This window comes from Equus przewalskii, chromosome 5, assembly GCF_037783145.1.
Source record: "Equus przewalskii isolate Varuska chromosome 5, EquPr2, whole genome shotgun sequence".
NCBI lineage: Eukaryota > Metazoa > Chordata > Mammalia > Perissodactyla > Equidae > Equus > Equus przewalskii.
Genome location: NC_091835.1, coordinates 68,517,245 through 68,543,768, shown reverse-complemented (window position 1 = coordinate 68,543,768; position 26,524 = coordinate 68,517,245). Strand labels below are relative to the sequence as shown.

At 54.5% G+C, this 26,524-nt stretch overlaps 1 protein-coding gene across 2 annotated transcripts in view; it reads left to right on the top strand.

Moving 5' to 3' along the window:
* The first annotated feature begins 7,737 nt into the window (after nt 1-7,737).
* Nucleotides 7,738-26,524, top strand: part of FAIM2 (Fas apoptotic inhibitory molecule 2) — a 33,172-nt gene continuing 14,385 nt past the window's right edge. The window contains exons 1-11 of one of the 2 annotated variants that reach the window (XM_070621227.1): nt 7,738-8,305; nt 11,711-11,906; nt 14,658-14,761; nt 15,204-15,268; nt 15,712-15,765; nt 21,217-21,267; nt 21,605-21,644; nt 22,159-22,196; nt 22,736-22,823; nt 23,104-23,199; nt 24,929-24,982. In XM_070621227.1, coding sequence (XP_070477328.1) covers nt 8,291-8,305; nt 11,711-11,906; nt 14,658-14,761; nt 15,204-15,268; nt 15,712-15,765; nt 21,217-21,267; nt 21,605-21,644; nt 22,159-22,196; nt 22,736-22,823; nt 23,104-23,199; nt 24,929-24,982 — 801 coding nt within the window. In that variant the 5' untranslated portion in view covers nt 7,738-8,290. Of the gene's footprint in view, nt 8,306-11,710; nt 11,907-12,808; nt 12,960-14,657; nt 14,762-15,203; nt 15,269-15,711; nt 15,766-21,216; nt 21,268-21,604; nt 21,645-22,158; nt 22,197-22,735; nt 22,824-23,103; nt 23,200-24,928; nt 24,983-26,524 lie in introns of those variants that run through there. The other variant, XM_070621228.1, reaches the window with a different exon arrangement.

The following is a 26,524-nucleotide window of genomic DNA, read 5'->3' as shown; positions in this document are numbered from 1 at the left end:
TTTTCCTGGTCACCTCCCATAACTGACTCCCCACCCCCAGCATGTTCTTTTGTCTTTAGCTGAAGGTGGTATTTAAGGTGGTGGCTTCAGCCACTTTGGCAAATTACTCACTTTTCCTGGGTCTCTCCCACATATATAGGAGGTATCCATGTTATTAAGCTTTTATTTGATTTTCTCCTGTTAATCTGCCTCATGTCAGTTTGATTGTTAGACCAACCGAGAGAACTTAGAAGGGTAGAGGAAGAATTTTTCCTCTCCAACAGGACCTAAATGTTTTGGCACTTATCAAAACAATCCATGGGGCACACTTAGCTCAGTGCTTAACATATATATAGCATAGCAGTGCTCAAAAGAGGTTAGCTGTTAGAATTACTATTATTGCCCTGGTCACATCACACAGCTGGAGTGTGAAGGGGCTTGGGATGGAACCGAGGTCATGAGCTACAACCACCTCCCTCCAGGGACTGAGCGGGCCCTTCTCTGTCCTCCTCATCTCCTGCCATCCAATTGCTCATGCCAGAAACTTTGCCCTCTCTCTCACCTACCACCAGGCGGTCCTTCACCAAATCCTTACGATTTTTCTCCTTAAATAATTCCTGAATCTGTGAAATTCCCTCCGCCCCACTCTAGCCCAGGCTCCAGGCCACCCTCACCTCACCTTCAATGGCAGCAATGGTTTCTAACTGGTCTCTCCTCCAGGGTCTTCTCTGTCCTGCTGCCAGAGGAATCTTTTAAAATTGCAGTCTGAGTGGTCAAGTCTCTCTTCAACTCCCCGCCCCATGACTTCTCAATGTTTTCCCCCTGCCCACAGGGCCCCGTGTGGTCTGCCTGTCTCCCTCTGAACCACCACCTACATCTCTCTTTCTTCCTCCAGCCCCATTGGCTATCTTTTGATGCCTCATTGGAGCCTAAAGCTGGAGTTCCTTCCCACCTCAGAGCCTTGGCAGATGGGGTTCCCTCTGCTTAGGACACTTATGCCCTTACCAGCTCCAACTCTCCCTCCAGATCTCCTAGAAGCCCTCTCTGCCTGCCCCCAGCCCCGATCCCAATCTAAGTTATTGCCTTGTTAACTCTCCCTCAAGGCAGTTTAGGCTTTTACTGCAGGGCACTTACCAAAATGTGTAGTTATGTATGCCTTTGTGTGGCTATTTATTTAAGGTTGGTTTCCTCCTCCTGCAATCTAGCAGGGCTTGGCTCTCTTGCTCACTCCTGCACTCCCAGCTCATTGCACGGCCCCCAGGCCTTGCCGAATACATACATTCCTGTTGAAAGAATGAGTGCTGATCCCCAGTGAAGCACAGAGGAGCAACCTCCCATGCTGCTGGGCCAAACTGCACCGATGGGACTACTGCCTGGACTGGGTACCTCCCACCTCCCATGGGTAAAGCAGGGAAGGCTGAAGAGCACTGGCCAGGTGAGGAAAGTGTGTGGAGAGAACACTGACGCCCACTCCTCCCTTCCCACTCACTCGGTCCAGCCCCCACAGCTGAGCAGTGCTTAGCCATTTACCGACAGCCTTTACTTAAGTGTTTCCAGCTAAGGTCATGCACGACCTGGCCCATTTAGGACTCCCGTCACCCTCTGGTCCTTCTGACCCCACCTGGCTTTCCACTGTTCCCAGATCTCTTTTCCCCACCACTCCTTCTTGGCCCAGAACTATCCTTCCATGTTATCCTTCTGGCGTTGTTTTGCCTCCTACCTCCTGGAAGCTGAATGCTTACCAAAGGAAATGAATTTCTAATGGTGGACTCTTGGCCTGATGTAGTCTTGGCCAAGGATAGAGGGCCAGGAAGGGGATCCCTCAAACCCCACCTCTTGGGCAGTTGTCTCCTGTGCCCGTGAATACAGCTGCCTTGTCTGGATCAGCCTCCAGCCTCACCGTAAGCTAGGTCATCCTCCTCCTGGGATTAAGAACAAAATCGGTGCTTCAGGTTATCCTTCCTCCATGACTTTATTTTTGTGTCATTCTGGTCCCCTAAGGTCCTGCCTTCCTATCTCTGCCATGACTGTCTCTGTGTGTTGAATCCTGCTCTTTTCTCCCAGACACAGTTAAAAAGCCACCTCCCCTCAGTCCTTTCTGATCCTCCAACCAAAAATAACCTCTCCTTTTCCTGAGCCCCTTGAAAACACAGGCTGCTAATTGTCAATCATGGACGGCTTTGTCTGAAGGGTACTGGGGGATAAACAGCAGTCTCTGCCACACCTGACATTCTAGAATTGTATGGTTCTTTGTAGCATGCCATACAAGTTGGTGCTGGTTACAAGCTTCTGAACAATGATGAAGATGGCGCTTGTTCAACACACTGTAGGTGCATTAGACTGTGAGTTCCTTGAAGGTGTGGATGGGTGTTCCACATCTTTGTCTCCCTAGCACCTAACACAGTGTTGCCACATAGTAAGTTCTCAATGAATGGTTCTGGATGGATGTTTCTAACAACAGCTCCCATTCGTCAGGCAAACCACGGCAGGCACTGTGCTAAACCTTGTCCCTATGTTAGCTCATGGAGTCCTCATAATCACCCTTGGAGACAAGCACTAATATTCCCCACAAAAAAGTAAGCCCCAAGGGGCAGGGGTTTGCATCTGTTGTGTCCACGGCTGCGTATACATCAATGCTTGAGATGGAGTAGGCCCTCAGTAAATATTGGTGGAATGAGTGAACTAATGAATGAATATCCATTTTGCAGATGAGCAAATTAAGCTCAGAGAGGTTTAATGATGCATGTAAGGTCACTCATGTAATAGTTGGCAAGATCAGAATTCTCACTTAGATTGAGCTGATCCCAAAACCTATATTCTTCACCACTGAACTCTACCAGGCGGAAGAGATGGGGTGGGAGCTGGAAGGATCAAGATACACAGTCCCATCTTTAAGGAGCTTCCCATCTGGTGGAGAAGCAGAGATGCATATACACATAGCACAGCATGGCATCATAACAGAACCCGTGGTCATCCCAGGAATCAGGGAAGGCAGGCGCCAACACCAAGACCCAACTTCTCAAGGGCCTGTCACTGCGGGCACAGCAGAGCAGGTGCAGCTGGGCGTGAGGAGTCTGGAAACTGACTCTCCTGCACTTTGCTCCCCCGTCCCAGCTCCCAACAAAAGCCTGGGGGTGTTGGGGGGGGGGGCAAGGAGAAAGGACAGGAACGTGGTTTTATACGTAAACAATTCCTGCATCAGGGAAGAAGGATGATTCAGGGTTGATTCAGGGTATAGATGTTGCCGAGGGCTTCGTGTCCCTGTGCTTTGGAGACTATTCTGGGGAGGTACAGTGTGTCATGGGGTGAGGAGGGTGGGGAGGCAGGAATGAGAACTCCAGCATACAGGGGTTGTGCAACCAGGCTATGGCTGACCAGTACAGGATGTTGGGTTCTTTGCTGCAGGGCTGCTGGGTGGGGGATGGAGGGGTGGGGAGGTAGAAAGGGCCTGTATAGAGAGCAATGAGAGGGGTAGGGGGCTGGGGACCTGCAGGACAATGATAGGCTTTGAAATGCGGTGGGGGGTGCGGCAGCCATGGCTGGGGCCCAGGTATACCCAGGAGGGTATATTGGGATGCCTGAGCTCTCCTGGACCACCACCTCTTGCAGCCTCCCCTAAGAGACCTGCCTACTGTGAGGGACCTGGGCTCTCCCACCTGCCTCTGTCCCCTCCCCATCACTGGCCTCAAATGCACAGGGCGTCTCTTCACCCTGGGGGGCAGGAGCTGGTTCAGGCTGCGTGTGCAGGTTGGGGTGTGTTGGGGGGGGGATTGGGTGAGGATCTGGGGAGAGGTGCCTGGATAGCTCTGATTCTGCCCACCTAGGAAGTCTGAGAACCTCCCAACCCCTCCCCCACCCCCAGTCTAAGTGTCTTGACTGAAACATTCTTTGGCCGATGGTCCCTGAGCTGGGGGCACATCTGCTCTTCTCGCCTTGGCTTGACGCCCAACATGTCATGTAACTTTGGGTTAGTCACTCACTCTCTTTGGCCTTTTGCTTCTACGGCTGTAAAATGAGAAGCGTCGCCTCTGTCCACACCTTCACTCCCTCACCTCTCTGGCATCTGCCCCAGACAGAGCTGATTGAAAACCAGAGCAGAACATGGAGTGGGATGGGCCACCACGGTGTGGGCCTGAAAGGAGGGGAGAGGAAATGGCTGGGCCCACAGCCGGGCCCGAGGAGCAGCCTTGAGAACACTGACACGGGTCTTTGAATCTCTCCACTTTCACCTCGCCTAGTGGTGAAGACAGCGAGAGGGATTCCAGAGGGAGGAGAGAACTTCCTTCTGTCTCCCCTCCCTCCCCAGGTGCTGTTCCGGGCCTGCTCTGCCCCCACTTCTCTCCTTGGCTTCACTCTCAAGGGACATCCTCACATAACTCTGTGGTTTAGCCACTGTCCACATGCTGATGACCAAGGAGGCCCAAGCCCCCAAATCCAGCCCAGTCCCCCAGTGGCCACACTGCTCAACTCCACGAGGCCCCAGGGCTGGGCTTCAGGGCAGAAAGGAAAGTGGCATTCCCCTAGAATACAGTGCACGGTGCCTCCTGAGCTGTAAGGTCCTGCCCAGACCTCTCTCCCAGGTGCCAGGAGCCCCTAGGCGACTGCTTACAGGACATCTCCACCTGCTTGTCCCACGGGCACCACAAACTCAGCCTGATCCCCCCTGAGCATATTGGCTCCTTCCTCTCTTTTAATAATGGCACCTTTCTCCCAGGGACGCAGGCTCCAAACCTCCCTCCCTGCTGACTCCTCTTCTCCCTTTATCCCACGTCCAGCCTCTTCCCCAGTCCTGTCAATCCTGCCCCAGACTGTCTGCCTCTCTCTATCTTTTCTGCCCCTGCATCATTTGGTCTACTTTATACTCTCAAACATGTATGGAGCACTAGTTATGTGCCTGGCTCTGTTCTGACTGCTTTACCAATACTAACTCTCTTAGTCCTCCCAGCCTTCATTTTACAGATGAGGAAACTGAGGCCCAGAGAAGTGAAGCATCTTGCCCAGACAGCCTGCTCTGAGGTCTGGGCTCAGGGCCTCTGTCACGAGAACTCTCACGAGGTTTCCACGCTCATCACTGCACCTTCAGCCCCTCCCTCTTTCAGTCCCTCCCATACATTGCTCACAGGCGGATCTTTCTTTCCTTCTTGTTTAGGAAAATGCTTTAATGACAAAAATTACTACAGTGGTTCACTCTTTCTGAAGCACAACTTTGAACATGTTCTTGCCCTGCTCAAAAAACCCTGAAACTCCTCCTACAGCCCCACCTCGTGCTAACAGAACAAAGCCCATCCCCAGGCTCAGGATTCAAGGATGTGACCCCAGCTAGCTCCCCAGTCCTCTGAGGAGCTTCACCGTGCCCGGCTCCCCTCAGGCACCCCTTCCTCTAGCCGTCCTGCCTCACCTGCCCCAACCCTGGTGCTGCATGGGTGTGAGCTCTGAATGGACCTTTCCTCTTTGAACCATCGAAGCTTCTACCCCTGCGTGTCATACAGCAGGTAGGCACGACAGACATGAACGAATGAACAACAGAGGAACCGAGCTGCCTTCTGAGGGTGGAAATGAATTATCTTGTTAAACGACATTTGTGGGACCCTTAAGGCTAACAGCTTACACTAACAGCTGATTGCATGCTGGGGTACTGTGGGAGACACTTTACAAACATGATCACTGAATCCTCTCTACAACCTCACCAAGCCGTTACTATCACTGTCCCCCATTTTACAAATGAGGAAACAGGCTCCGAGAGGGCAACGAACTTGTCCAGATACAGCTTCCAAGGGAGGAGCTGGGATTGGAACCAAGGCTGCCCGACTCTGAAATCCACGCTCCTGACCACCACACCTTACTGCCTCCAGACACAAGAGGAGTGTTAGACAAATGTTCCAGTCTCTGAGTAATGTCCAAAGACCGTGTAATGGAGACATACAAGTGATGTCAACGTAACAGATCCAACATCTGAGAAAGAGCATAGCGCTGATAATGTCAAAATGTCTGAGGAATGTAAGGATTTTGTATAATATTGTGCTTTACTCATCCAAACATTTATCCAGCACCTACTACGTCCATGCCAGGCACTATTTAACCCATGAGTGTAGAGCAGTGACAAAACGCCCTCAAAATACCTTCTCTCACCTAGCTGATATTCTAATAGGAGAGAGAGAGAGACCAAAAAAAAAAAAAAAAAAAACTAAGCAAAAAATGTATGTCAGAGGTGACAAATGCCATAGAAAAAATGAAGTTGCATTAGGAAAAAGGGATTGTCCAGTGAGCTGGGTGGGGGTATGTTGGTGGCACTGCTGCTTTGTATAGGATCAGGAAGACCCCCACCCCCCGCCCCAATATGGTGATGTCCGAGCAGAGCTGAGAACAGGTGAGGGAGTGAGCCATGCAGCCACCTATAGATATTCCAGGCAGAGGACACAGCAAGTGCAAAGTCTCTGAGCTAAGAACGTGCTTGATCCAGTCAAGGAACAGCCAAGAGGCCTGCGTGGCTGGAGCGGGGTAAACGGGGAGAGGGGGAACAGGTGGGATTCACAAACACATGAGAACACGGAGGCCTCCATCAAGCCAGGCTCCGTGTAACATCACATGTCCCGGTAATAGTAACTGCTAGCCTTTATTGAGTGTGTTCCACGGAACTGACTCAGGATTCAGTGATGCCGACATAAAAAGTGCTACAGACAGGTTCCCTTAGAGTCGAATGGGGAGACAGACAAGGACCCCCCCACAGTGCCATGTGACAGGCACTAAGGCAGGATGCTACAAAACTATGGAAGAGAAGCATCTAATCCAGACTAGGGGCCAAGGAGGCTTCCTGGAGGAGGTGGCACTTAAACTGTCAAATAGGAGAAGTTGGTGGCTATGGAGTGGGGGGACAAAGGGCAAGTGGAGGTGGAATAAAGACTTTGATGATTTACCTGCCCACCCCGGGCCCTGCTTTCTCACTGGTCCGTAAGTGGGTCCAGCTGAGAGGCGACAGGGAAGCAGAAGGAAGGGCCCACTCCCACTTGCACCAGGTCTTGGTTTTCCCTCCCGTCCTATGAGGATCAGATCCTTCTTTGAGGCAGATCTCTGAGTCCTCACCCTGGGACAGTCCCAGACGTCCTGCTAGGGATTCCTCAGCTAGTAATACCTCATACACTGCAGCACTGCATGGTTGCCAATGTGCTTTCAACACCATGATCCTTGTGCATCACAGTCAGTCTAGGGTGGACAGAGCTCTGCTGTTACCCTCCTGTCCAGAGGACATGCTGCAGCTCAGAGAGGTTAAAGGCCTTGCCAAAGTCACACAGCCAGTGGGTGACTAAACTGGGACTCGAGCCCAGCTCTTGAGATTGTAAAGCTCACAGTAACACTGCGGCAGCTGCAGAACACAGGGCCTGGTGATGGCCAAGTCCCAAGGACAGGCCTGGGAAAGAGGATGGGACGGACTCTGGGATGGTGGGGGGGGGGGGGGGGCGGGGAGATGGAGACGGGTGATGGAGGCCGAGAGTGGAGGCAGAAAAGGAGCAGTGCAGGAGGTTAGAGAGGCTGTGAGACAGAACTAGAGGTGTCTCCAGAAAGACCTAGTAAAATGTCCCAGCAGGGTTGAAGAAAACAAAAGCTGCATCCTCCCACACGTCTCTCAGACAAGGTAGCAGGCGGTCTATTGCTCCCATTTCACAGGTGAGAAACGGGTGCCAAGGAGAGGTGCCCACATGGCTTGCCCAAAGGCCCATCGGAACTTAGGGCCCAGGGGCCCTGTTAGAAGACGGGTAGGGTAGACAAGACGTCAGAGACTTCCCACAGTACTGTGGGTGATGAAATAGAGAGACGGAGATGGAGGCAGAAATCAGGGCCGCATCCAAAGAGGGAGGGGGAAAAAAAGGCCAAGCCTGCAGCAGCAGAGATGGTGGAGAGATAAGGCCCAGACACCCAGCTCCGGCTGATGGGCAGGCAGCATCAGCTGCTCGGGTGTCACGGAGTCCCCGCGCCTCCTCCCCCCCGCGTGGACCCATCCACTTGGGTTGCGCCGCAGCGCAGCGCTCCCTAGTCCCTGGGGTGAGGGTACCAGGATGGAGGGGGCAGGAGGAGGGGGCGGTGCGCAGCCTCCGCCCCCTCGGATCGCGAATCCGCAGCGGCCTCCGCAGCAGCCTCCCGGCCCGCCCCCGGCCCCCACCTCCCCCCGCGCCCAGATGGTACGCTCCGGTCCGCCTGGCCCGGCTGCAGTGGATATTGCTAGAACCCACGCGGAGGAAAGAAGAGACGCAGGCAGGCTGCGGTGACCCAAGCGGCCGCCCCTGCCTCAGGGACCCCTTCCCCGAGAGACGGCATCATGACCCAGGGAAAGGTACCGCATCTCCCCCGCCTGCACCATCCTCCATCCTCCTGCTCCCGAGCTCCCTGTCACCCTAAGCGAGTTCTCAGGACCGCTGTACGCATCCTTCCCTGGCTCTTGTGAGAAGGTGCTCTGTGGCCCTTGCTGAGGTCAGAGGACCAGAAGGCCCATTTCAAGGGTCCCCGCCCATCAGGCTCACCTCTCCTACCTCCCACCCTGGCCTTTGGCACACAGGACCCTTCACAGGTGCCCAGGCCCCCTTAAGGAGTCGGCCTAGGTGTCCAGTGTGTGTGTGCGTGTGTGTGTGCATGCACGCGCACCAGGGTGAGCCCTGAGGGGCAGTATTTCTCTAGCATCCCCCGCTGGTCCAATCCCAACCCCAATCACATTATGCTCATCTTTTGCACCCTCCACAAAAACGCACCACCTCCCCCCAACTCCCTGTCATTATTCCACGTCTGGATACATCTTCTGTGTTTGGGGGGTTACTATGGCAACACTGCATCAAGATGTTCTAATTTTTGTTTTAGTTTTGGCTGGGCATGGGACTGGATGGAACCAGATAAAACGTCTTTTCTTTTTTTTCCAGTTTTAGGCCTGAAATGTAGGGGAGGGGCCAGGCAGAGACTTGGCTAGCCTAGTAGGGTTATGTAACGTCAACAGCCTGTGGAATTACACAACACTGGGGCCTGGGGCAAAGGGGGAGGGTCCTAGGGTCCTCTGTTTGGGAGTGCTAAGGATTGGGCAGAGAAAACAGAAGAGAGACCTCCCCTACACTCCCCTTCTTTTCTCCGAGATGAGCCTGCAAGCCAATGGCATCCTTTCCTGGGCTCTCAGACCCTCCTCTCCTGTTTTTAAGCTCATCAGGCCTCAAAATGATGTCACTGGGTGATACCACCTCCTGCCATTGGGCAGAGCTCGCTTGGGAATGCCGGATGTGTGTGAATGGGGGCCAGGGCCCAGGCGGCTCTGAAGGGCTGAGTGGCAGGGAGGGGGCTGGTGAGGAGGACCAGCTTTGCACAGCGCTGAAGTCAGAGGTGATAATCCTTTTCCCCAGACACAGGCTCTGGGTCTGGGCTCAGAGGACCTTGGTTCTGTTGGGCTGCAATGGGTTTTCCGGGCATGTCCCTTCTGGTCTGGGTGATGAAGTGGGTGGGGAGTGGGAGGGAAGCAGATGAACCAGGGCCCCATTCACACAGGCCTGGGCTCCCAGGCCCTTCTCCAAGGAGGCCTGGAGGCTGTTCACCAAGGTGAAAGTGAAGATTCGCTGATCCTCTCCCTCCACTCCCCACCCAGACCTCCAGCAGGCACTTTGCTGACACTGCCTCCTGTCCTGGGGTGAATGTATTGCCCCTGCCTCCTCTGCCCTTTACCCCCAGCTTGCTCACAGGCTTTCTGGTGATGGAGGGGACCCCCAGTTCAATAGTCCTTAGGGCTGGATGGACGCAGAGGTCTTCGGTGCTCGTCTGTCCCTGGGCTGCCTCGGCTGGATGTGCCCTGCAGAGCAGGAACTCTGCAGCCTCCTCAGTGGCCCTGCAGGTTTAACACATTCTCTTTGGAATCAGACCTAAATCCCACTTTCTGAGGATCGGTCTTGGTGGTGGTGTTTCAGTTTTCACACCACCCCTCCACCCGAATCTTCCCTTGTCTGGCTGCGTCATTCAGGCCCTCACAGCTCATATCCCCTCAGCAAAGCTCAATGGGTACGTTGTGGGGCAGGGGGCATATCTGAGTGTAAATGGACTTGAGTTTTCAACCTGCCACGGGCACATTTCCCTCTGGGCCTCAGTTTCCTCATCTGTAAAATGAAGGAAGGGGCTGAACTAGGTGCCTTCTGAGGTCCTTGTAGCAGTGACATTCTGTGACTCCGTTCTGGCTTGAGGGAGAGGCTGAGGCTCCAGTAGGACAAGGCCAGAATGGGACCCTTAGCCAGGGCCTCTTGCCCTTCCTCCACCGTGCAGGCCCCATTCCTCTTCTTTTCTCCCTCTCCTCCCCCTTTCCGTTTCCCTGCTCTCTCCTCTCACCCTCCTTGTATCATCTCCAGCCCGACAGAAGGCGGCCAGTCCCAGTGGATCGTGCCTGAGCCCTGCAGCCCGGTGGGCCGTGCGTGGCTCTGTGACTTTGGATGAGTCGTTCTTCCTCTCTGATCCTCAGTTCCCTCATTTACAACAGGGGCCCAAATACAACTAGCAAGGGAGCAGGGAGATTAAATGAATGAGAGAACCTTTCATTCAATAATATTTTCGAGGGCCTGCTCTGTGCCAGGCCCTTCCCTGGACCCCAGGGAAACACTGGAACTGTACAGGCCCAGTCCCCGCCCCCGGGACAGTGACCACCAATGGTGGGCTCTTCTCAGAATTTTCTCCTTCCTCAGTTCTTATCCCAGCTCCAGTGTGTGCCCTTGGCCAGCCCCGACCCTCCTGGAGCTCAGTTCTCGCATCTATAAAATAGAGAGATTCTTTTATTTTCCAGCTCTATTGGGGTATAATTGACAAATAGAAATTTTATATATTTAAGGTGTACCACTTGATATTTTTAATATATGCGTACATTGTGAAATGATCACCACAATTGAACTAGTTAACATAATTACCTTTTTTGTGTGTGTGTGACGGGAACACTTAAGATCTACCCTCTCAGCAAATTTCAAGTAGACAATACAGTATTGTTGACTGTAGTCCTCATGCTGCACGTGAGCTCTCCGGAACTCATCTTGCATAACCGAAACTTTGTTCCCTTTGACCAACGTCCTCCCGTTTCTCCCGCCCCCTGTCCCTGGCAACCACCGTTGTACTCTGTGCTTCTGTAAGTTCTGCTGTTTCAGGTTCCTCATGTGAGTGAGACCATGCAGTGAATGTCTGTCTGTGTCTGGCTTATTTCACTCACTGCAGTGCCCTCCAGGTTCATCCGTGTTGTTGCAAATAGCAGGATTTCTTTCTTTTGTTTTTTTAAGGTATGCTTTTTTGGTGAGGAAGATTGGCCCTGAGCTAACATCTGTTGCCCATCTTCCTCTTTTTTTTTGTCTCCACAAAGCCCCAGTGCATAGTTGTATATCCTCGTTGTAAGTGCTTCTAGTTCTTCTATGTGGGACACCGCCACAGCATGGCCTGATGAGCAGTGCGTAGGTCTGCGTCCAGGATCTGAACCAGTGAACCCCGGGGCCACTGAAGCAGAGCGCATGAACTTAACCAGTATGCCACCAGGCTGGCCCTAGGATTTCCTTCTTTTTAAAGGATGAATAACATTCTGTTTTATATATATCTCATGTAAAACAGGGAGATTCTTGTCTGCACCTCTGCCCTTCCTAGGACGGGTGAGAAAGTACTCATGGAAGTTCCAAGAATTGAGGGGCTGCTAGAGAGGGCTTGGAAGGTGCCCTTTCCCTGGTGACCGTCTCTCTCTGCCTCTACTCCACAGCTCTCCGTGGCTAACAAGGCCCCCGGGACAGAGGGGCAGCAGCAGACAAATGGTGAGAAGAAGGAGGCTCCAACAGTGCCTTCGGCCCCACCCTCCTATGAGGAGGCCACCTCCGGAGAGGGGCTGAAGGCAGGGGCCTTTCCGCCAGCCCCCTCAGCTGTGCCTCTCCACCCCAGCTGGGCCTATGTGGACCCTAGTAAGTCTCTCAGCTCCTGGAGGCTGAAGCATCATGGGGAGTGGTGGGCCCAGATGGGAAACCTGGGAAGGAGGAAGTTGCCCAGAATTAGATGCACTGTGTAGTTGTTGTATGAGGCTCTCTTGTCAAAGGCTTGGGTGTTGGACGACTCTTCTGAGGGTAGATCAAGGAGGACTCAGTGAAAAAAGAGAGACACACTGTTGGCAGTCAGAGTGCTCTTGGGTGGAGAAGAGGGTCACTGAGCTAGGGTGAATAGAGGGGACAGATGCAGGGAGAAAAACCAGGGGCTAGTCTAGAAAAGCTCTCCTAAAGGAAAAGGATGCAGAGAAGGGGTGGGGAGAGGTCAGAGCAGAAGCAGGAAGGGGCAGTGTGAGGCTGTAGCTGGCCACAGCCTTAGCTGGGACTGGCTCCCTGCTGGGGGGGGCGGTGGGTGCAGTGTGTTTATACATCGGCCAGTCTGAAAGCTTAGCGGGGACACATCCCCATGACGGCTCCAGGGTCGTTGGAGGCCAGGGAGCTGAGGATCTGCTCCACCCATCGCTCTCCCTGTCCCTCCTCCGTCCCCAGGCCTTTGTTTGGGAACAGGAGGGCATGGAGCAGGGAAGGTATGTGGATGCCAGCCTCAGTGTCCCTCGTGGCCAGGTGTAATTCACAGGCACACTCACCCAGGCTGACGCAGCTCCCTGCAAACCAAGAATCACAGGTGGCAGGAGCTCCTCTGTTGGGTTGAGCAGCCTGTTGGAGCTTTGCCTCCAGGCTGGGAACACGCAGTTCCCCACAAGCTGTGAGGAAGGGCCTCTCCTCAAATCCCCCTCAGCCTCTCAGCCCCTCAGCCTCCCACAGCAGCCCCTGAGCCCCCTCCCCCACATAACCGACCCTCCCCCCGTCCCCCGCCCTCAGCAGAATTCTAGAAGGGATCCAGAGGACAATGCCTCAGACAGAGCCTCTACTCACAAGGAGTGGCCATCATGGTCCACACCTACCACAAACTCCCTCCGCCCAGAGCCAAGCAGACCTACCGCCCCGCAACCCACTGGAAGACCTACACTGGAGGTCTGGTGTTCGTGGGAACCCTTCTAACTGCCCCACACCCCCACAGGACTGCTTTCTCTCTCCTTGTCTCCCCCTCTGTGGCCTGGCCATTTGGGCTTTGGTGGGGGCTGGAGACAGAACATGAAGGAGAAGTAAAGGATAAGAGGGTGAGGGTCTTCAGGTCCCAGGTTTGCAGTGGGTCTGCCTCTCTCCCCGCTCCTATTTCCCATAGCCTGGTTGCCAGGACTGGCCGCCTTAAGGAATGTTTCCTAAGGAACTGTCGGGGCAGGAAGGCAGCTCATTCCAGTCAACATATGACAAACATTCACTAAGTGTGTGCCACACACAGTGTCTGGCACTGAGTTAATTTCTGGGGATGTATCGATTTGCAAGACCTGCCCTCACACAGCTGACCATGTAGACAAGTAAATGGATGAGTACCACGTCGTGAAACGGCTGTAGTGATAGAGGCCTGGGCAGCTCGCCTGTGCTGCCTGACAGTCAGGGAAGGCTTCCTGGAGTCAGAGGTATCCACAGTGAGCCCTGAAGGGTGGCACGAGTTAGCCTGGTGAAAAGGGAAATGAGTGTTCAAAGCTGAGAGAATAGAATGTGCAGAGGCTCAGAGGCCAGAGAGCACATGGCTGAAAAAATATAGTCAGGCTAGAGAAACATAGGAGGGAGTGATGCACGGTGGAGCCAGAGGGCCCTGTGAACAGGGGGCTGTGGAGTTGTTGCTAAGGAACTTGAACTTCAGTAAAAGGCAGTAGGGAGTCATCAAAGAGCTCAAAGCCGGCCAATGCCATGGCCAGCTTTGAAAGACCAAGATTGAGGCTATTGTTGTGGGCAGGGTGGGAGGGTAAGGGGAAGATCGTGGAGAACTGACAGGGACAGTGGAGGCGAACAGAATGGACACGACCGAGGACTCAAGAATGGCCCGGACGAGGGATATAAGGGAGAGGGTGGCATGGTCCCCATCAGGTATGAAGCCATAGGCTTTCATTTTTATCCTGTTTTGTCCCCATGAGGTAGGTATTACCCATCCATGTCACAGAAGAGAAGAGACTCAGAAAAGGATGGTGACTTGCTCACACAGCTAGTCAGTCTTAGAGGAGGGGTCCACACAGGGGTCTGTTTGACAGCGGAGCCTGTGCGCTTCCAAAATCCTGAGTTCTGGGACCAGACTTCAAAACTACCTTCCCACTTCTTGTCTTTGTCCTGGCTTAATTTTTCCTCCAGTCTTCCCCCAGCCCTGGTTTCTAGCTGGAGCACCAGCAGGTCCACTGCATCCAATTAGTCCCCAGTTCCCACCCCAAGGGCCTCTGAGCAAGCTGGGGTCAGGACCTTTGACTCCGGGATGTGCTAGTGACCCTAGGGTCCCTCTCTGATCCTTGACCACAAGGGAGCCAGAGTGTCCAGGGAGGGGGTGGGGGACACAAGAGAGAAAGGTCACACTTGTGTGACAGAACTTGGCCCCCAGGGAGCCTCAGCCAGGGTGGAGGGGAGGGGAGGGGAGATGACAGTTCATTCTCAGGACCCAGAACAGGAAAAGCAGCCAGGGAGAGAGATCTGGGGGCCTGGCGGGGAGGTTTGAGAAGGGGCTGGAGGGAAAGGCTTCGGCCAGGCCAGAGAGCCAGTTTGATCAAAAGGAGCTGTGAGCAGGTGGCCACTGGGGGCACCCAATGATTGGGAGCCTTCATGGCCCTCCCTCTGCCCACCCAGGCAGCAGCTCCAGCTATGACAATGGTTTCCCCACTGGAGACCATGAGCTCTTCACCACCTTCAGCTGGGACGACCAGAAAGTTCGCCGGGTCTTCATCAGAAAGGTAACTGCCTTCCCCAACTCCCCAGGACTGGGGGGCTGGGTGGGGGAAGCCCTTGAGAAGCCCCTGGCCCAGCCCTCTGCCTGGAAAGGCTGTCCCTCCCCCCTTCTCTTGTGGTCCCAGCTAACAGCACCTGTTGGGAACTGCTTCCTTAGGTCTCACCCCCCCGCCCCCTGCTATGCCTCAGCACACTGTCTCCTCTCCAGATACCGTGGGCCCCCTTTTCCTGTGGCTGTGGGCTATGGACCATCTTTGCTCCCCTTTTCACCTCATCCCGGGTCTGTTCCAATGACCCCTAAGAAGGAGGGTGGAGGCACAGCATGCGGGTCTGGAGAGTAGATCGAGTCACCTGGAAGCGGGGGTCTCTCTCGGCTTTGCTGGGGCCTGAGCCTCCCCGGCCTCAAACAGGCCCCCCCAAGCTGAGTGGAGCCCCTCCAACCCCCAGGTCTATACCATCCTACTGATCCAGCTGCTGGTGACTTTGGGTGTCGTGGCTCTCTTTACCTTCTGGTAAGTTGGCAGTGTGGACCAGTACATTCTAGGGGTGGTCATGGCCAGGCCTGGGGCCAGGGCATCTAGAACCAGGCTTCTCTGGAACGTTTGCCTGAAGAGGTTTGTCTGGGGCAGTGGGTCTGCTCATGCTGGGGAAGAACCTTAGAGAATGCTCATGGAAGAGTCCTCCATCATGGGCGTGGGGCAGGGGCCACCCAGGGTGCCTTCTGGGCCTGCAGGGGTCTGTGAGGCAGTCATTCCTCTTGGATCCACCAGCCCCACACCCAGGCGCCTCTGAGTCCTGGCCTGGGACTCTGGCTGGGCCTCCCTGAGCCACCAGGGATGTGTTCCTTCCTGTCTTCCTCTCAAGTCCTGTGATCTGTGGGAGGAAGGTGCAGATGCTGGACTAGAAATAGACACGTAGAGTAAATTCTGATTCTCTCTCCCTCCCTTCTCTGCAGTGACCCCGTTAAGGACTATGTCCAGGCCAACCCAGGCTGGTACTGGGCGTCCTAGTGAGTATACCCCAATCCTAAGGGCCTTCCAGAGCACCCTCAGAGGCACAAGGAGGGGAATCTCTGTTGACACAATCTAAACCCGTGGCCTCACAAGAGCGTGGCCAGAAGGTCCCTTCTGGGGTGCTTAGATCTGAGGGGGAGGGGAGGAGATGGGCGTAGGTTCTGGTGCCTGCTCAAAGAGGGAAGGGTGGAGCTGTGGCCATGGCTGACCTTGACCCTGAGGGGAAGGGGGGCTGGGACACCTTGGCCCACACTAATGATAAAGTTGCTACTCTTATTAACATTGTTGTCGTTAATGCTTACGAATTATTAATCATAATAGCTGCCACTTATAGTGTGCCTAATGAGGGCTGGGTATTGTTCTGTGTGCTTGATGTACAGTATTGCATTCGATCCTCAAATCTACTGGGTATGATTACCTCAGAAAACTAAGGCTCTGTGAGGTGGGGTAATTTGCCCAAGGTCACACAGTTAGTCAGTGGTGGAGCTGAGATTCAAACCCAGGATTCAGGTTGAGGCTTGTGTTCTTAATCCCTCTGCTTGGCAGACTCCCTTCCTCATGAGCTCTCGGCTTCTGCCTGTCCTATAGTCTTCAAGGAACGTGGCAGGTAACTTGAGAGAAGAGGTTTGACAGTGTAGGTGATTCTGATCCTCTTATCTGGGCAATTAAGTGGTCATTCTGGATAATTCCAGGCCAGGACCACCCTGAGCTCAGAACAGAACCGCTCTCACCAAAGTCTTCAGCACTCACTGTGAGCGGGCCTAGAGCTAACACAAGCCAGCCAAAGGCTGACAGGAAGGAGACCTGTCCTGGTATCTGGGGCTCCTCAGAGAAGTAGAGGAGTGGAGGGGCAGCTGGGTCTAACTGGGAGTCCCAGGGGAAGAGACAGTCACACCTAGGGCCTTTCTTAGGGCACAGGACAGAAGGCCTATCTGCAGACCAGGCTGGGAGGCCTGTCTTGGGGAACTGGGAGGCACTGTATGGTAAAGCTAATGAGGCCCTAGGGACTGCCATCCGGGCCAGCCCACACAGCACGTTGGCATGGCTCCTAGCACGTCAGCACCGCCTGGCAGCCTCAGGTGCCCTGAGGACTTGGGAATGGAGTCCTCAGGCCCCTCACCAAGGCTTCTGTGGGAGGGTCTGCAGGGCTCCATGCCCTGAGCAGATGATGGCATGGGGACAGTCCAGGAATGAGCAGGCTCGGAAAGTGGAGGCAGAGTCCACCCCACTGAAGGTGGGTATGAAAATCTGGCCTCTGAATGATGAGGTTTGTTGACCTCCTTCTCAACATCTCCAGGCAGAAAACAGAGAATGCTCTCCCTGGCTCAGGGGTGGGTGGCCGTGGAGAGAAGTTGGAAGTGGGCAGGACCATGTACTTTTTATGGGGCATCACAAAGCCTTAAAGGAGCTTGGGAATTCTACCAGTAAGATCCAGCCCTTTCCTCCAGATAGCCAGACTGTGGCTGTGCCCTGCCCTGGCCTCTCCTCACCCCTCAACTCTGTCCATCCTGCCCCCTGAGTCTGCCTCCGCGTCGTGAGCCTTACCATCTCCAACGTACCAAGCCCTTCCCAGCAATAAGAATAAAACAGCTCTTTTTCTATGTGTGAGGCACTGTGCTAAGTGCTTTACAGATATTTTTCATTTGTTCCTAACAACAACCCTATCAGGCAGATACTATTATTATCCTCATTTTACAGATGAGGAAATTGAGGCTCTGAGAGAAGTCATTACTTCCTAAGCAGCATAGCCAAGATTGAAGCCCATGTCCTTCTGATTACAAAGCTCGTGCACCTCCCCCCAGTGCTCTGCCACCTCCTCCGGTGGCCCAGGACTGGTCCTAGGGCGGGACACATTGGGGCAGGACACTGAGTTTGGACGCTGGCCTCCACCTGAGCCTCACTCCTCTGATGCTCTGTAAACAGACCCTGGCTCCAGCCCAGGCCCTGGGGCCCAGGCTGTGACAGGCAAGTCAGTCTTTCTCTCACTTCTGCTCTGACTCACTCGCTGCCCCCTGTGATGGCAGCCTTCTGGCACCCTCACCCCCCACACCGCCAGCCACCGCTTTCTCAAGGCCCCAGTCATGTCCCTCAGGATACTCCGCCTTAGTGTCTGACTGCTGCCCCTGAGCCCTGGCTGGGGGCACTTGGGGCCTCCCTGCAGTGGGAAGCAGTCAGGGCTGTCAGGCAGAGGAGGAAAATTGTGAGACCAGAGCTGGGGGGAGGTGGGTCAGAGTCTCTCCAGGAAGCTGTCAGTCTAATTATAATAATAACAACTCCCATCCTCAAGTCCTTACCCTGTGCCAGGCTCTGTGCTACATGCTTGACGTACATTCTCTCATTTAATCCCCTCTAGAGCCCAGTGGGTTGGTGCCAATATTCCTTTCTTACAAAGAAGGAAACCTGGGCTCTGCAATTAAGTAACTTGGTCAAGGTCACATGATAGTAGTGGCAGAGCTGGGCCATGAATGCGAAGGTCAGGCTCCGAGGCTGCACCATAACCCCCAGGTCTTCAGTCCTCCGCCCTCCCTCCTGAGTGCTTGTCTTGAGGATTGAGGAACCATGGACCAGAATGAAAAAGAGACTGGCCCTTGCCCTTCCTGCCTCTCCCTCTTTCACTTGCCACCTTCCAGTCTGGGAGGGAGGCAGGACCCACACCCAGGATACACATAGACAAGGGTATTATTATTATCCTTACTGTTGAAGTGACTGACCAATGACTCAAGACCAAAAGAGAGCAGATGCTGGAATGTTCCTCAACTGGGGCAGGACAATTCTACTGTCCCTCATGGAGCAAGATGTTCAGCAGCCCTGGCCCCTGGCGCTAAGAACCCCTCAATCATTGTGACAGCAGTTCCACATCATTGAGAACCACTGAAGAACAGGAAGGGGTGAAGATGGAGGTGTCCTGTTCACCACATCCAGTGGGCTTGCCTCGACCCCTACATTCCTTGTCCTTTCACGTTTCATCTAGAAATAGATAAAGATCACCTGACCATGGCCAGGCCCTGGGTTAGGTGGTAGGAATACAAAATGTGTAGGTTGCTCCAGATGCTGTGCCTGGGTGGAGGATTGGATGAACAGGCCTGTGGGGTGTGGGCGTATGGGCTTGGGTTGAGCTCTGCCCATGGTGCACAGAGGAAGCCCCTCTAGCGCAGGCCTCAGATGTCCTTGCCAGTCAGTCCTTTCAGCAGCTGCAGAGTGTGGTGGGCACATTGTGAGGGTACAGAGCCAATGAGAGGATAGAATGGAGGGGTGGAGTGCGGTGAGGGATGGGCTGGAGAGGTAGGCGAGGGTGGATCATGCAGGGCATTGCCAGGTCTTTGGAATTTTAAACAGAGGAGTCACAAGATCGGATTTACCTGTAGCTTGGAGAGTGGAAGGCAGGGCTGGAGGCAGGAGGATCAGATAGACAGAGGTGGGCTGCCCTAAAATGGTGGTCGTGGGAATGGAGAGAAGGGGACAGATTTGAGAGCTACTCAAGTAGGAGGATCAGCAGGTCCAGGTGATTAGTTGGGTGTGGCAGGGTGAGCATCAAGGATGACTGAGGTCTCTGGTTGGGTGACTTGGAGGGTGCATGATGTCCTCTGCAAAAGGGGATGCAGGAGAAGGAGCAGGGAAGAGGGCAAGTTTGGTTCTAACCTGCTGAGTTTGGCCCGTTTCTGAACAGCCATGTCTGCCCAGTAGGCAGTTGGATATTCAGGTGTGGGGTTGAGAAGGAAAATCTAGGTCAGAAATATGGGTGTGCAAGTCATGAGCATTTGCCTGGTAAAGGGAGTCCTGTGGATGAGTGAGCCCATCCAAGGAGGGCATGAAGGGTGACGAGCCTGTGTGGAAGGAACCAGGCATATTTAGAGATACTCTGAGGGAGATTAAGAAGGAATGGCCAGGGAGGTATGAGCAGACCCAAGAGTACGTCATTGTGGAACTCGGGAAACAGAGGGATCAGATGTTAAGTCAGGTACCATAAGGACTGACAATTGTCAGTTGGACTCAACAAGGTCATAGTGATGCGACAAAGCCAGTTCTCCTTAAGTGGGGCTGGGGCTAGTTTGTTGGCTTGGGGAGTGATTGTGAGATGGAGAAGACAAAGCAAGTGGAGACAACTTTTTCAAGAAGCTTGGCTACGAGGGAGAAGCTTGGCTGTGAGGGTGGTTCAAGTGGCAGGAGCTGGAGCCAGGAAGATGCTGGTTAAAGATGGAAAACAGCTGAAGAAGTTTGTGTGGGAGGAGAGGTAGCAGTAGAAAGGTTTAAGTAAGAGAGATGGCGAGGCAGTTGAGGGTGTGGGACCCAGAGCCCAGGCTGGGGGGATCGGCCTGGGATGGGAGGAGGGACAGGAGCAAGGGCGCAAAGATGCATGACGTGATGTTTACAGGTGGCAAGCAGGGAGCCAGGGAGCCCCAACTCATCTCAAGTCTTTCTAGGACACATCAGCCCAGACCAGGAAGGAGACTGAGTCAGCCTGGGAGTTTTGCAGATGGGGGAGCATGGTTGGAATTGCTGCTGTGGGGCCTGGGCGAGAGAACGGAGGATGGAGATGGGGAAGGATGGCAGTTGCCGCATTGAGGGCCCACTGGGGGCTGGAGCCCATGCATCTGTGGTGGCACCAATCTAGGTAGGCATGTGCATGCCCCACTCTTGGGTCCTCAGCCCTCATCTCCCACCTCCTGGACTTGCCTCCACTTCCACTGGTCTCCAGAAAATCCTCAATCCTCAGTCCCTATTTCTGGGTTGCACCTGAGCTCCCTGCCGGTCTCCCAGTGAATATGGCCACCTGATCCAGAAATTCATGCCACAGGTACTTCCTGCTGTGCCAGATGCTGGCAGGACAGACAAGGGCCCTGCCCCTGCTGAGCTTGCAGTCTAGAAGGGTAGACCAACCACAAAGTAACTAAGAAGATTGTTACAGGTAGGGCTGGGGCTGGGAAGGGCCTCAAGGTGGCAGTGTGGGGCTAGGACTCCGGAGGCCTGGGTTCTAATCCTGCCTCTGTCACATAGTACCTGCATGACCTTGGACAAGTTACCTGACCTCACTGTGCCTCATCTGTGAAGAGAAGAGCATGCTTCATAGAGAAAATATGAGGATTGCATTAGCAAATCTTCTTAAAGCAGTTAGCACTCTGTCTGGCACATAGAGAAAACTGTGTATGAGCTTTTTTTGTGTGTAAGCGATAAGATAGTGTCTATGGGGACCACTTTGGATTGGGTGGTTGATATCCCATGGCACCCAAGATTCCGTATTTGTAGAAGTAGGCTCATCCTATTCCCCTTCCACTCTTTTGGAATTGGACCCCTACCCTGCCCATTGCCAAGTTCTAGGATGACCATGACCTCCCCATCACCCTTCCTGGTGCCCTGTGGGCAAGGGTGGCAGAGAATGGGATGAGCAGGGGACTGGGTGGAGGGGACCTCAGGGTAGACTGGCTGACTCACCCATCCATTTCTTACAGTGCTGTGTTCTTTGCAACCTACCTGACCCTGGCCTGCTGTTCTGGACCCAGGTATGATGATGGCTTGGGGAGCAACTTGTGGGAACATGAGCAGGATCTTGGAAGTTCTGGCTCCAGTCCTGCCTGCCACCAGTGCTGTGCACCCCTGAGGGGGACCCATTCCTCTCTGAGCTCCATCAAGCACGCCTGCCCCTCCCTTCTTTACTTGGTGCCTTTGAGGTTGGGGGAAGGTGGACAGACAGATGGAGACACATGGAGATGTGGCTGAAAGAAGAGGCTCCAAGAAGTGGGGATAGGGTTGGGCAGAGACCCCCTCCATGCAGTGGTGACCCAGCCTATGCTGCTGGCACCCCCCACCCTCCTCTGAACTCAGCGACTTGCCTTACAGGAGGCATTTCCCCTGGAACCTGATTCTCCTGACCATCTTTGTAAGTGATCTGGGGGTGTCTGGAGACAGATGCCAAGTGAGGATGGAGGGAGGAGGGTGGGCTTCGAGGGCCAGGAGGTCTGGGTTGGGGACATCCAATGTGAGGTCACTGGGGGAGGCAGGGGTATTTTCACCCCCTTTCTTCCACAAAGATGTCCTACCCTCTCTTTCCAAATGGGCTTAGTCTCCCCCTGCTCCATCCACTGTCTCTTTTCATTGTGATTTTGTTTTTAAAAGGTTTGGATAAGGCATCCTAGAGCTATGGATAATGAAGAGTGGAGGGTCTTAGAAAGGGGGGAAGAGGACCACAAAAGAAAGAAAGGGACAGCTGGCGCAAGGCCTGTTGGGACACTCCTTTGCCAGCCACTCCCTGGAAGTAAATGTGTGTGTGAGCAGAGCAGATTCAGAGTTGAGGGGTATGCACTAGGGGTGGAGACCCGGGCTGGACCTTGAAGGTGTCTGGGCCCCCAAAGTCTGAGTTCTGGAGCGTTCCCTCATCCTGCTTCTCCTTTCAGACCCTGTCCATGGCCTACCTCACTGGGATGTTGTCCAGGTAAAGGGGACAGGTGGAAGCGAGCTGGTCACACCCTGAGGGGAGCTGCCCCCCAACACCATCCCTCCTAGGAGCATTGGATGGGGGAGGGGGTTCAGGCAGGCAGGCAACATTGCCCTAGCACCCTCTCCTCATGCACTCTGCTGGGCAGTGCCTCCAGGACCTGGCTGGATCGGGGGGTGCAGGTGGAGGATGGAGGTGACCAAGGCAACTCCTCTCAGACTGCAGCTTAAAGACCGCAGCCTCAGCATCAGGCATTCCCTGTAAACCACCTCCAGGCACCAGCACAAGCTCCTCTCCACCCCCGCTCCCACGTCTCTAAGATCCTTCTAACAGGATTTTGATCAAGCGTGTTGGGGAAGCCAGGGCCCAGTAGAAAGGTCAGGGAAGCAGGGAGAGGGAGGATCCTGAGAAAGGGGAGAGGGTGGGGGCCAGAGGTCACTGGGTCAGGTCCTGGCAGAAGAGGGGGTCCTGGGAGGAGGGCTGGGGGAGACCAGAAGTGCCGCCTGGAATGTGACCCCTGCCTGATGGTCCCGCAGTTACTACAACACCACGTCTGTGCTGCTGTGCCTGGGCATCACGGCCCTCGTTTGCCTCTCAGTCACTGTCTTCAGCTTCCAGACCAAGGTCAGCTCTGGGGCCTGCGGACAGGGGAAGGCGGATGGGGTGGGAGGCTCTTAGCTTGAATTCCTTGACTGGGGAAAGGTAAAAGGGGTGAGTAGGGGAGGCCACCTGGGGGAGGGGAAGGGGAGGAACTCCGGGTTCTGGGGATGAGCATGAGAAGGTGGCCTGCTGTACAGGCCTTGGCCTTCTGGCCAGCACACTGCCCAGCTTGAGCCCCCAGAATGCCGAGGCGCTGTGCAGGCCCAAGGGGCCCAGCAACTGACACCTGTTCCCATGTCTGCAGTTTGACTTCACCTCCTGCCAGGGTGTGATCTTTGTGCTGCTCATGACTCTTTTCTTCAGTGGACTCATCCTGGCCATCCTCCTGCCCTTCCAATATGTGAGTCTTGGGTCTCCCAGCGGCCCCATAGGGAGGCGGGGGAGGGCGCCACCCAAAGGTGCCGTTGCCTCCTACATTCTCCAGGAAAGGCCCAGAGCCAGAGGCTCACACACAGTCTGCCACCCTGTCCGGCCCCTCCTGGCACCTGCCCTGGGGTTGCTGGCAGTGTAAGCAAACAAACAAGGAGGCTTTTCTTGGCAGGCCTGGGTACCTGCCCGCTCCAGGAGCCACATCCGGCTTTACGTTTCCCACCTCCCCTCTAGGGTGGAGGTGAGGCTGAGGGGGAGGGCACAGAGCATTTAAACCTCATGCAGGGGAGGGAACTCTGGAGCTCTTTGGAGCCACTAGGTCCAGAGGGGCCCTGTGGAAGGGCCTCCTGGGACTCTTGGGGGATCATCAGCCAATTCCAGAGAGGCGCAATCTGGCTGGCTCTGAGCATGCCCCCCTCCCCCAATTAGAGCGTTCATGGGGCCAACCAAATCTCAGCTATTTTAGAAATGTCCAGCCTGCCCTGGGAAATCCAGCCAGGACTGCTCAGGGCGCAGTGACCCATTCCAGGCACTCAGGCCACTGCGGATGGAGAAGGGCACAGATTGAGGGCATCACAAGAGGGGTTTGAGGTTTGAATCCTGGGAACCAAGAGATGAAGCTACTGGACCCCTGCTGAGGGCTCAGCGCTTCTAGGGCCCAGGCTCCTCTTTGCCGCCTTTGGTACCTAGTCCCCCACAGGCCCTTTCCCGCCAGGCTGGGAGCAGCATTCCTCGTTCCCCTCCTTCCCCCACCCCATCCTACCCAGCCCCAACCCCCAGGGTATTGGCTCCCAGTCCAGGACATCAACATTGGTTCTGGCATTTGCTTGGCTCTTCCCAGGATCCTGTTGACAAAGGGAAAGGCCGGAGCTGGCCTGGGGGCCCTCTGTGTATCTAGGATGGGGAATTACAGGAAGGGGCCCCAGAGCTTCAAAGAACCCTTTATTGACCCAGATCAGACTGATAGGATGGCTGTGTTTCCAGAAATCTGCTGGGGGAAGGCCCTATGAAGGGCACGGCTGGTGTGGCACCTCTTGCAGGATTTCCACACACAGCTGGGTGCCCCTGAGACCTGGAGGGAGCTAAGGTTAGAAAGGGGTGCCCTTCTAGCTTCTGCAGGCAATCCCATCATGCACAGCTGGCAGGGACTCCAGATGGGCCCCCCTCCCGCCACATACACACACCCATGAGTTCAAGTCTTTGTCCTCTTCTACCTGAGCCCATTATCCCCACACCTAGAGCCAGAGAGCTCCCAGACGGAGGGGCAGACAGACCCATACAGGACAGGAATGAGTGCACAGTGGGAGGAGGGAGCAGCCTCGGGCCAGACTCAGGCTTTGCCGATGACAGGGCCTCAATAGGATGAGTCACCCTCGTCCAGCCTGAGCCTAGGGCTGTGTGTGGAGGGAAGAAGTGCCAGTCCAGTTGGGAGCTCCCCTGCCAGCCCCTCCGTGATCACTGTTATCCTGGGGTTTCCCCCTCCCACCCTGTACTCACAGAGAATCAAGGACCCCTCGGTCCTGGGGCTTTTTAGGGATTGCTGGGGAGGATTGTGGGGGAGCGGGGGGCAATGAGAGAGGGCCCCTACTGGGGAAATCTGTCTCACATCCTCCATTCTCTGAACTGAGCCCTCCTCCCCTCCCCTCTGCCCCGCTGCCCAATCTTGCCATTTCTAAGCCCATTTTTTGTCTGCCCCACAGGTACCCTGGCTCCATGCAGTGTATGCTGTGCTGGGAGCAGGCGTGTTTACATTGGTGAGTGTAGCCTCCTGGGGGCCCTGACTTCTCAGCCTCCCATTATCTCCCCAGGCCCCTCCACCATCCCTATCTTCCTCATAGTCCTCCACCTCAAACCCTTCTGAAGCGCCTGTGAGTGGGGCGAGACTCAGTGCTGGGTCAGGGAATTCTCTCTGGTCTCCAAGACAGACCAGCTGAGCTGGGCAGAGGGAGAAGGAAGGTTGCAACAGCAGGTTTGAAGCTTTAGCCAGAGCTGGGAAGAGGCACCCCTGGCTCTTGGGCAGGGCCAGTTCTGCTTGTGGAAATGGAAGAGTGAGAGTGTCCTGGCTATGTGTACTAAATTAGTGATTGCTCTCCTAGGGGTAATCTGGAAGATTTCTTGGAGCAAGGGAGATTCCAAGTACCCTGTGAGAGATGCACTTAGACTGAGCTCGTTCTTGGCCCTTCTCACCAAGCTGAGTGTGTTGATGATGATGATTATAACAATAAAGCTAATATTTATTGAGTGCTTGCTGCCCCGCCCACCCCCCCAGCAAGCTCTCCATGTCCATTTAATCCTCACCATAACTCTATAAAATAGGTTCTGTTGTTCTCAAATTAAGATGAGGAACCTGAAGCTCAGAGACTTTAAATAACTTGCCCAAGGTCATACAGCATCCTCAGGAGTGGAGGGCCAGATTGGGAGTCTGGATGGTCTGGCTCCTGTGCCCCACTTGGGCTCTGAAGCTAGGTGGGGAAAGGAAGGGGATGGCCGGGAGTGGATGCCCAGGGGACAGAAGGTGACCAGGGGCAGACATCTGCCTGGAGCAGCCCAGCACAGGCCCTTTGTTCAGGTAGACTTCAAGCTCTTGAAAGTGATGGTGCTCCAGGATCCACCCAGCTTGTTTTGGTGACATCTTCTTGCAGGGGAGCATGGGGATCCATGGTAAACATCCACTGCCAGCAGGACTAATAACCAGACTCTCCTCTCCCCCCTTGGAATGTTCAGTTCAACTCGGTCTGGCCAGAGTCCTGAGCTTAGTCACAGGTTCCAAAGGCTTGTGGGTGACAGATTCAGGGAGCAGAGCCAGGGGGAAAAGCATGGGTTTGGAACTATGAGCAGAGGTTTTTGGGGGTTTGCGTAGGAATCAAGCCAGGAATGGGTTGTTCATTCATTCCTTTCCATGGTTCATTCAATCCTTTCCATGGGTCTTTACTGAGCACCTACAGTGAGGTGCTGTGCTGAGTGCCCACAATGCCACAGTCAACAGGAGGAGTACGGTGTGTGGTACATAGTAGCAATCAGTATTTGTGGAACGAGTAAATGCCCTTCAGGCTCAGAACTTCAGGGCTGGAAGGGACTAAAAAGGGATCTGGTAAATCTCCAAATCCCTCATTTTACAGATGAAAAAACTGAACCCCAAAGAAGTGAAGTGATTTGTCCAAGATTTCCCAGCAGGATAATGGCAGATCATCCGAGTGTGGCCTTGGTTAGGACTAGGGTGACCGGCTCATCCCAGTTTACCCAGAACTTTCCCAGTTTTAGCACTGAAAGTCCCACTTCTTGGGGAAATCCCTAAA